The 11009-nt window shown below is 44.4% G+C and overlaps 1 protein-coding gene across 1 annotated transcript; it reads right to left on the reverse strand.

The window, feature by feature from the left end:
• Positions 1-2544: 2544 nt before the first annotated feature.
• On the reverse strand, positions 2545-9654 carry ZBTB34 (zinc finger and BTB domain containing 34). Its single transcript, XM_023533056.1, has one exon. The coding sequence runs from the start codon at positions 9140-9142 to the stop codon at positions 7493-7495; it is 1650 nt and encodes a 549-aa protein (XP_023388824.1). The 5' UTR covers positions 9143-9654; the 3' UTR covers positions 2545-7492.
• Between the last annotated feature and the right edge of the window lie 1355 nt (positions 9655-11009).

Below are 11009 nucleotides of genomic sequence, written 5' to 3' on the forward strand. Positions count from 1 at the left end.
TGGAACAGAAAGCCAAGGGTCTGACTCCGGGGAGGCAGATATTAGGCTCAGGGAAAGGAAGGACTTTCTGTCAGGCAAAGCTATCAAGGAGGCAAAGTCCCTTGGGAGGCAGCCAGTTTCCACAAGCAAATAGAAACTGGAGCCTACTTACAGATACAACTGTAGCAGTCCCAGCATGAGAAGGCAGGAAGTAGGTAGCCTGGGAGGTCCCTTCCCATTCTTACAAGAGAGTAATAAGGGTCTTTCCTTTCCATGTTGAGCATTCTGGGGAAGGGAGAATTCAAAACGACTTATCCTTTAATTTGCATACTTTAGTGAACATGCACGTGCGTGTGCACACACACGCAGCACCTGCAGGTGGTGCAAGCCAACTTGCAGGATCTATTCTAGCTCAGAGGCTTGGGCCATGCACAGCTACTGCTGACGCCCAGAGGAGTCCCGGGAATGACAACAGGGGCAAATCTTGTGTTGGGGACACAGAGAAGACCGAGTGCCCAAAGGCTGATCAGAATGCCAAGGCTGAGGCCAAAAAGGGGTGAAGAAATGTTTTGAGTGCCAGGACTTCACTGCCTCCGCAGCAAAGCTTGAGGCGGGCTTGTCCACATAGCACAACCACCGGCAACACCTGGCCAGCTGCCCCAAAGGGGAATGTCGCTATCCCCTAGAGGCCCAGCCAGACTGATTAGATCCGAGCTCCATTAGGGCAGAGGCAGGAACAAAAGTCCGAGTAAGCAACCTCTTTCACAGACGAGGGGCAGGGGACCTATTTGCTGAGTTGGGGAAGAAAGGGAGGCAGCTCTGTCCCTGCAGACTCGGGTAGGTGGCCCTGTGGGTGACTGCATTATAATCTACCATTCATATATACATATAGTTCCTCCCCCCGTCACTTTTAAAGAGTACATTCTTGACCGATGAAAGCCGGATCAGCAAGCTTTATTTTGTGCATCTTTCGCCCAGCACCACCCAGCGCTCCCCCAAGTTGATGTGTTCTGTAACATAGGTGGCCTCTTTCTGCCATTTGTCTTCTTGTGAGACATTTTTAAGCCCTGTTTGCTGACCAAAGGTATGCAAGGTAGGCCTGTTGTGAACAGCAGAAGGAAAACATCATCCAGGATGTTTAAACATGAGTCATTGAGGCTTGAGGGGTTTTCAAGGAAATGGTCCAGGAAACAGAGATGAAGACCAGCGAGCAACGAGCAATCGGTGCTCGTCCTTTGGCAGTATAAAGGGTGTCACACACACACCCCTAAGGCCAGGCGGGCTTGGCCAGTTGTACTCATTATAATAGGAAGAAAGAAAAATGAAGACAGATCATGACTTCAGGACAAATGGAAAGAGCCAGCTACTGCCAATGGCCTTTGCCAGCAATGTGGTGCAATATGTCTACACGTCGGCTCTCAGTGTATCAGCTTTGGGCGGTGTTCCCATTTCCAGGATGGCACCCTCAGGGATATTCCTGTAATCCTGCTGGAGAAGAGGCTCGCCCGATTCTTGACCGCTGGCCTGCTGCTCCACTGCCTCACAACTTATCTAAGCCTCGAGTCTAATTCCACCATTTTAGACAAACTGGGGCTAAAGAGGGTAAGCGACCAGCTTAAGGTCATGGTCAGGCAGAGGCATGGCTAGACACCAGACCTCTGGACTCGCAGGTCAATGCACTTTCTCCACCATGCCCTTGAGTACCTCAGGAGACCCAGGCTGGCGAGCGAAGCTGGCTCCTACGTCATCTCTTACGCTGCACGCCAGCCCACTGCCCACTCGCCTGTAAGGGAGTCCCGGTAAGAGACCTTGTTTCACATTAAGGAGCAAGTTGGCTCCAGCAGCATAGGAGCCAAGTTTAATCCCCACCCGCTTCCCAGCCCTCCCACAACACGTACATTTGCTCATTCGGTTTTCAGTGTGCACCTACTGTGGTGACAGGTCCTGGCTAAGGATATACAGGTGAGAGATGGTCCAGGAGCCCTACTGTTATGGAACGTACAGGCTAGTGGGAGAAACATGAATTGAGTAATCTCCCTCATCAATATACAATTGATTACCAAATGAAGTAAGTGCTCCGAAGAACAGGAACAGGCGCCATAAAGTCTCTGTTAAAGGGGCCTGACCTAGAAGGGCTGCTAAGGGAAGGGCTCCCTCCCCGAGTTGAAATCTGAGGAGTTAACAGGCTAAGAGGGACAAGGTAGAGAGAGGCAACAGCACGTGCAGCCCCAAGCTCTGTGGCACAAGAGCTCTGCGGGACAAGGCACGATCAAGGGAGCCCAGGGGCACTTCTGCAGGCCAGCGGGGGAAGGATGCGCCAGGGGTTCATTCTGGGGCAGTCTGGGCGCAGAGCGGGGCCCCTGACAATCCAGTCTCCGCCACACAAGAGAAAGGTTAGACACAGACCTGCTTCTCCCTTCCCGGATCGCAGTGGCCTAAGAGCTTCTTATGAAACCCCAACCTTTCGAAAAGAGTGGTTACAGAAACGACGACGGTGCCCATGTTCGTGAAGCCCGTAAAACTGAGAGGCCAGAGGGGCAAACACAGAGGGAGACCACGGCGCCGTTTGCTCTAGCAGCATTTTTATTTACAAACAGCAATTTCCATCGACTTTATTTATACCATAAAAAAGCCATTTACAAGCAAGAAACAAGAATTCAGAACAAAATTAAGCAGCACTGAAATATTCATGTCACAAATCTAAAACAAAATGAATACAAGAGTAAAATATCATTTGAATAAATAGTCTTAAATTCATGCTATAAAATAATCCTTAATGGCAAGTTACTAGTTGATACAGCATCCGCTTAGCTAGCTTCATTTACTTCATATGGTGATGAAGTGTGGAGTTGTGAGGTTACCAGTTTATATTGCAAGATAATGACACTGTTAAGTCATTCAAATTGCTCAACCATTTATAACGGAAAAAAATGTTAGCCCTACTAATAAAAGTGGTGAGGGAGATGGTTTTCACATTAGAAAAATGGTCATTCTCAAAGAAACCAGGTAAGTCTACCTCTTACTATAGTCAGGGCAGCAACCAAAGGTTGAATTCACAGCATACTTGTCGCTGAGGGGCAGCGAGAGGGCCGTTCACTGAACCTGCTGCAAGGCTCATGCCAGGACTTGATCCAGAACTGCCACAGCCCTGTCTGTGCAGACCCAGAGGGGAGCCAGAGAAAGCGGGTTCTCTTCCGGGCCGAGGGGTCAAGCACTGGGCAGAAACAGTGGAAATGCTCTGGCACTTACTGAAAAAGACGTTATGTGGCGTGTGACAACCATTACAAATTTGGAACAATGTGAATGACTCTTCTGAACTTTCAGTTCAGTTGCACTGAGTAATATGAAATCTATGATTTATGAACTAGATAGTTTCATATAAAGAATTTACATAATTCCCCAATACTTTCATATATAAAATTTAATAAATAACCCTGACCAGTCTAGAAGCACCATTCAAGGGGCGTGTCCCCTTGGAAAATAGTTTAGGTGTTGCATATTTGAGTCCCTTTCAGTGGAGGCTTCACAGGAAACCATTACAGAATTTAACAATAATGACGACGACAAAAAAAAAAAAAAATCACAGTAATAGAAAAAGTTGTTAAAATAAAATACACTGATACCCTTAAAGTAAAGCTCATTCACATGGATGATTCCCCCCCTCTCCCCAGCCCTTGTTTTGTGTGTTCCTGCAACTTCTTCCTAGAGTCTAGGCCATAAAAAACAAAAGTAAAAACAAAGCCACACACACAAGTATGCAGGCTTACGGTCCGGGCTACGGGAAGACAAAAGACTTGGTTATGACTGTTATGTCATTAGAAAAGACATCTACTCGTGCTCTGGAAGATTTTTAAATGATTAATTTAGTTCTACAGTATATTCTGCTTAACAGTGAACCGACAGTTATCCTTTCTGTTGTAAAAAAAAACAAAAAACAAAAAAAAAACAAAAAACAAACTGCCAAAGCAGAGCCAATTGGGAGGTTTTCCGCTGACCAAAAAATTAACTTGTCTTCATATACTGTATTTACAAATATAATTTCTAAATGTATTTACAACTTTAGTAGAAATTAGAGGGTAGAGAACTGATTAGAATGAAAATAACTGTTTAGAACCATAAACAGTAAAAGTATAAAAATCTTCGTTTTCACAGTATGTAATAACAGGTAAAACCCCTACAGAAAAGGACGCTGTCACTGTCTTCACATTGTCCGTTATGGAAAAGGTAGCTCAAAGAAGAGACTCAATTATGAACAAACCTATATGAATTCAGGATATATTTTACTGTAAAAGATTTCTTCACATATCACTTTTATCTTAATTGATTTTTGCATTTGTTATAAATGAAACATCTAATCTAAAACTGTACAGAAATAGGGACTTTGCTTTCCAAAAAGTCGCTCTAAAGAGTTACACAGCGTACTTCGTAACCTCGGGGAGGGAAGAGTTCTGTTCTGTGGTCATGTTAACCCTCCTGGCACATCCTCATGTGACAAGGCACAAGTGATTGCTACTGCCCGATGTGAATGGAGTAAATCTTTCACCCGCCACGCACACTGAGGAGCATGACAGTACGCACGCTCGGAGAGGCTACGCAGCTGTGTGCTGGCCTCGGCGCCGCCCCCCTCGAAGTCCCGTGGAACCTTACAGTACTGTGTTATGGCTTGAGAATTCATTCTTAACACTGCTAGCAGTGGAAAAGGGTAAAGTGTAGCAACATGAATGGGAGCAAGTGGAACTTGCGAAATGTGGAATTAGGATTATTAGAGAGAGACCCGATCGATTTTCTGCCCCTTTACAGTCCCATTACAATGTTTGAACCTGAACTGTACAATCAAAGCAATGTATATTTTTGTCAAAGACAATTTTGGATAAGTCACTCTTTGGTAAACTCAAACCAGTTAAACAAATTTACAAATACAAAGAACTCCATGTAAGTAAGGTTAAGACTGACACGGTGACAAGAACCAGGACATTAAAGGTGCCTGCCCCAAGCGTTTGCTCCTCCTGCCTTGTCTGATGTATCACAGAAGACTCTGGAGACCTAGCAGAAGGCCCCCGAGCCTGAGTGAAAAGGAGGTTCGTCCCTGAGCCTCACCCCTCATGTCCTCGATTTGGGCATTTCTTGTCACAAACTAAATATTGTTAACACAACATAAATTTTTTGCATTTAATTCTTTAAAAAAAAAAAAATCAAAACGAAACTTATTCGCGTAAGGAAACAAAATCACAAACGTTTACCTGAAACCCCAGAACATATTTAAGTGGGTAAACACTGGGGGTCCAGCCTCCCCTTGAGGCACGCGGCTTTGACGGGAGTTGAACAAGTGCTTCAGGGAGAGAACAAGCCCCTTACTTAGGCAGTTTGACAGGAAAAGGCATACCATATACCCGATTTAGCAAAAGCTGCTCCTCGGGAGCAGCAGGATTAGAGTGTAATCTGTACGTAGTAACACTGATGTGGAGCACAGTTCACGCGTGAACAGATCCTGTGTGCTAAAGAGACGCCGCTGCACGGCTACCGCCCCCGGGGCCATCACGCGCGAGGGCCCGAATGGTTTATCTTCTCAAAATAAACCCCCCAAAACAAGCAACAAAAAAAGGACCTCCCCCCAACCCCCACCATTCTTGGTATTTTAAGAGCCAAAAAAGCATGGAAAACCAGCAAACGTCTACTGTCGAACTCCTTGAACTCCTAGCCTCTGAGGTTGATCTTTTCGTTCGCTTTCCTTTCAGGTGGTTTGTGCTGGTCTCCTGTGGGGGACGCACTGGTTGTGAGTTTCAGAGCCAAGGTTCTCAAGCAGAGAGTCTGGAGTGCTGACATCCTACCACGGGCGGCCTGCAGCACAAGCTCACCACCAAACTGCTCCCCAAATTACTCTCTGGCAGAGCATGAAGTACTAGAGCAATCTTGTGAGGCCCGTTTTGTTTACTAGAAGCACAGGGGTGAACAAAACACAGAACTGAAGACATTTGCTAAAGTACTAATAAAACATTATTCAGATAGGACTCAGGTATGTTTTTATACAGTAACGTGTTTGCCAGCACATGCTTTTGAGGTCTCTTTTCAAGCTATAAACTCAGAGGGAAAAAATAGTAATTCACTATTACCGTCTGATTTCACATTTTCTACAACTATACTGACCTAAAAGATACATAACATAAAGATAGCACCACGTGACCAAAACATTGGTGACACACACAGATTCGGTGACACACAGAGTATCTTAGGGGGCTTTTGAACTGGTGGTTTCTTTAAGCAGGAAACACTGAGAGAGTGGGGGAGTCACTGAGGCTCTCGTTAGCACACACAATTCTAAGATAGATATATTGCTTGCAATTCCCATAGAGTATATCTTTACAAAAGTACAAATTCCAAGTTCTGCAGTTTCCCTGGGAACTGCATGTAGAAAAAGCTGCTGTGCACCTGAACTGGCTGTTTGAAAAGAGAAAGAAAAAAAACAAAAACAAAAACCACAACACTGCTTGGAGAATATTGTAGACAGAACTACAAATCCCTTTCCTTCAGTGCGAGTTGTAACTCATGGTAGAGAGTGATCCCATTTAGTTACCTGGTATGTATGTTTCTACAGTACGGAATGAAGGTAGATTCGTAGGCCAGTAAAAACACTGAAAACCACTGCTCCTTTGGGGTTGGCTAATAAAACACTACAATATGTAAAAAGATCAGCACCACGGGTCATCCAGCTTACCCACTGGACAACTAACAAAAATTCCAAATGGTTTCCAACTAGAGTTGAATACATTTTATGGCATTTGGTTTATGTATTTGTTATGAAGCAGAGCTATGAACACTGTGATTTGCTTTGCTTGCTTTTGGACACAATGATTAATATATATGAAAACCTATGAACATTCTTTTGTAAGGGAAATAAAGGGGCAAAACCCTAACATATTAGGTAGAGATGAGACAGAGTCAAAAGCCCTGTTCACATTGTATTAAATTATATATTCCTCTTACATTCACCTCAACCAGAATAAAATCAAATTTGAGAATGTATATATACTATATATAATAATCACTTTATTATATATATATATAAATTGTCTAACTACTCCGTAAAAGTAATTTTTAAATTAGAAAAGTTACCCATTTGTTTCAGCTGACGGCATCCTAGTCTCTCTCCACGGAAATGCACTGGTGCCAGTGCACGGTGGCACCAGCGAGAGAGCAGGCCTCTCGGCAGAGGACGCAGGGTCAACCAGTTGGCATAGCTAAATCCCTGGCATTATGGATTAAGAGTTCAGCCAAAGAGGAATACTGTCAGCCTGTGTTTTCCCTGGATATGATGCCCTTCATGCTTTGAGCTCCTTGGGGGAGGGAGGGCAGAAGAAAGGACAAACACAATGAAGTGTTCCTTCCAGAAACCTTAGAAAAACTGCCAAGAGACCAAGAGATTTCCAGATGGTTGGGAAAACTAAAGATTACAACAAAGCAAATCACAAATATGCATTGATTAATGTGCTTTGTTTGGGTGCACTTCTTTACCCTCTTAATCGGGAGCATCGGACACTGTGTGAATTTCCATCCGGGCATCTAGGGCCATCTCTGAGGCCGATGCATCATTTTCTAGTTTCTGTTCCACATACACATCTGTTCTCTCGGGGGACTCTATGCGACTCCTGACTTCGGCGACGCCGGGGTGGTTTTTCCGCAGGTGCTGGTTGAGGGTACCTTGGAAGGGAAAGCACTTGCCACAGATCTCACAGCGGAATGGTTTGTCGTCAGTATGGCCCCGGATGTGGTACTCCAGCTGGTCCTTCCGCGTGTACTTCTTCCCGCAGAACTTGCACACGAAGGGGGTGATTCCCATATGGAGTCGCATGTGCCTGTCAAGGCTTCCCTTCTGGTTGAAGGACTTTCCACAGTAAATACAGATCAGCCTCTCGTTGTACGGGTACCAGTGACCTCGTGCACTCCTCTCCCGGGGGCTGCTCTCGTACCCGGGGTTATTCATCGCAGCCTCGCCGTCAGAACCCTGCACCAAGCCCTGCAGGTCACTGTGCAGGTGGACAGACAAAGCCCGCTTTTGGCGGGCACGCCCGCCTCGGAAACAGCTCAGCATGGACCTGGACGGGCTGGAATTACTCAAACTTCCAAAAGCTTCTGAGACGCTGGCCGGCTGTGAGGCCGCCTGGGAATAGGAATACGCGTGCTGGAGCACGGAACCATAGGAACCCACGTTCACCGCCACGACCTGCTCCCCGTCGACCATCTCCGTGTGGTAGCCATCGTCCCCCAGGGAGGAGCTGTCGGAACAGCTGGGCCGCTCGGACTTTTCCATCTTCACCTTCACCTCGGCGATCTGGCTCTCCCTCACCAGCAGGTCCCCTTGCTCGTGGTCCCCCTCGATCTGGATCTCGTACTCAGAAACGCTGCCGCTGCTCCCTCGGTCCGAGTGCCCTTCCTCCTGCAGGCGGCTGCGCAGAGCTTTGCTGGGCGTCGTCTCCATCCGCAGGTCGCCGCTTGTGGTGGGCTGCCGTACCTGAGAGCAGTATGGCGGGGAGATCTCAACCGGGTTGGCGAAGAAGCTGCCGTCCTTAACTCCATTCCGACTCTCTGGCGTCTCTTCAGCGCCGACGGTCACAGAGTCGACGTCTCCCACACTGATTTTGGAATGGATGCTCTCCAAGATCTGCGTGCACTTGTCGATGACACACTGCATCTGAAGGAAGCTGGCTGCCGTCAGAAAACTGACAACATCCTTCAGCTGCAAGGACATTCTTCCAGTGTAACAAAATGAGAGCAACTGTTCAAACACATTGGGATTTTTAATCACTGATATTGACAAGCCACTCATGGTACTTAATGCTGAATGGTCCCGGAAATATGGGGAGCTGGCGGCAAGGACTGCCTTGTGGGCTCGGAAAGGCTGACCCTGAATGTGGACGATGATGTCACATAGTTTCCCTTGCAGGCGGAGTTCGTTTAGCTGGCTCAGAACGGTGCTGCTGTACTCGGGCACGTCAAACTGAATAAAACTGCTGCTGTCCATTTCTACTGACATGAAGCGTAATCTGCGGAAAGAGAGAGTTTCATAATTTACCAATGACTTCTCACTAAGAGTTGCATAAACACAAGCTTGCAAAAATAACGCCATCGTCACTGTAGCTACTGCACCTCCTGGGCTCTGCCTGAGCATTCCTTCTCTTACTTATTTTCAGTCTTTCCTGTCTTGGCTAATTCATCGAAAGCCAAGTAACCAAATGATGAATTAGCCCAGTGCCCTAACTGCCTAACTTGCATCTTGATCAAAATTAAACATGTCCCACACATCCACGGAGACCTTCAGTCCTTGACAATTTGGCATGAACCAAATATGCTCGTGGACATTTCTGACAGCACCAAATATCAAGGACTGTTTGGAACGGATGAAATGTCTCCATGGACATTCTGGACAGGACCAAAGGTCCTGCAAAGGTTTTTAGACAGCAGGAGTAAAAAGGAGTGATGGACATCACAAGTATACTGTAATCCACGAGTGCTCACAGCACTGGCACATCTAGTACAGGCTGGTGCCCCCTGCCTGGAATCTGCAGTACTGAATCACTCAACACTACGAAAAAGCGTATAGCCCAGGCTGCATTCCCTGGCCAGACATAACAAAATTAGATCTAACAATTATATTTCGGTTTTTAAAACCCAAACGATAGAAACATAAACACCATCTGAACAGTACTGAATCAAAGACAAAATCAAAAAGGAATAAAACTATTTAGAAAACAAGAAAACTCACATCAACTCTGCAGCAAGAAGCGTTTAGGAGTGACGTTTACTTATATCTTCAACTTACTTGAGAATGCACCCAAAAAAAGATGGACAGGTAAGTGATAAAGTAAACACAGCAAAATGTTAATAAGTACAGAGTTTAGATAGTGAGTACGCGAGTATTTACTGTAAAATTCAACTTTTCTGTATGCTTGAAAAATTTTCATAATGAAAAGTTGAGGGTTTTGAAGCAACAACAACAAATTTTAACATGGAAAGTCAGCACCTTAATTTTTATCATTAAACAATAAAAATAAAAGAAATCACTCATGAGGTTTAGTAAAGGAAAAACAAATTAAACCCAAAGAAAGCAAAAAGGTAATTAATACAGAACAGCATATAATCAGAGAAAAAAAATAAATTATAAGACAATGTGAAACTAAATCCAAGGTTTTTGCAGGAAAGGATAAATTGGTTAGTATGACTAGATCACATCATAATTTTTTAAACCAGAATTTTAGTTGAAACGTGTCATTAGTTAAAGAGGAACACGATGCCCTCATTTATCCTAGATTTATGACTGAAACCAGTACATAATGAACATATTTTTAGGATAACATAAATTGGCAGAATTAAATAATAAGAAACAAGCACTAAAGCACAATGATCTTCAGGCCGTTCAAACTATTCTAGATGACCGTTAAAACGTTCAAAGCATCTCAGTTCACATGGCATAAAGCTGATACCAGAGATGGCAAAGAGCATAAGGAAAATTGTCAACTTTACCTAAGTAAACAGATTTTAAAGTCCTAAAGGAAATTCTAGCAAATATAACTTATTGAAAGAATAATATAGTATGACCAAAAGTAAGGATGGCCATATGTTAGGAAATATACAAATAGAATTTGCAAAGTCAATTTAAGTCAAAGGAGAAAAACCATATGGCCAAATCAATACTATGCCAAAATGCATTTCAGAAAGCTAAATGCCCTTTCAAAGTAAGGGAAAAATACTCAAAAGCTAGGAATAGAACAACATTTTCTTAATAACAGTATCTACTGCAAACCAATGACAACATCATCCTTAAAAAGGAAACGTCACATCTTTATTCCCCACACTGTATTTATTAGAACGCACTTGCATGAGCTAGCCTCAATATCCTTACTTCCCAGGGATTAAAAAGCACATCAGCATAATAACCCATCTGAAAAGTCCTGCAGACAAGAATTCTATTTAACTCAACAGTTTGCAAACTCATTTAACCATGAAACTCCTCTCTCAAGGTACACGAATTAATATTC

This window comes from Pteropus vampyrus, unplaced genomic scaffold (genome assembly GCF_000151845.1).
Source record: "Pteropus vampyrus isolate Shadow unplaced genomic scaffold, Pvam_2.0 Scaffold95, whole genome shotgun sequence".
Classification (NCBI taxonomy): Eukaryota; Metazoa; Chordata; class Mammalia; order Chiroptera; family Pteropodidae; genus Pteropus; species Pteropus vampyrus.

Bases quoted from the DNA above. Each gene is read 5' to 3' on its own strand.
- ZBTB34 (XM_023533056.1), bottom strand. From the start codon at position 9,142: ATGCTCAGGCAGAGCCCAGGAGGTGCAGTAGCTACAGTGACGATGGCG.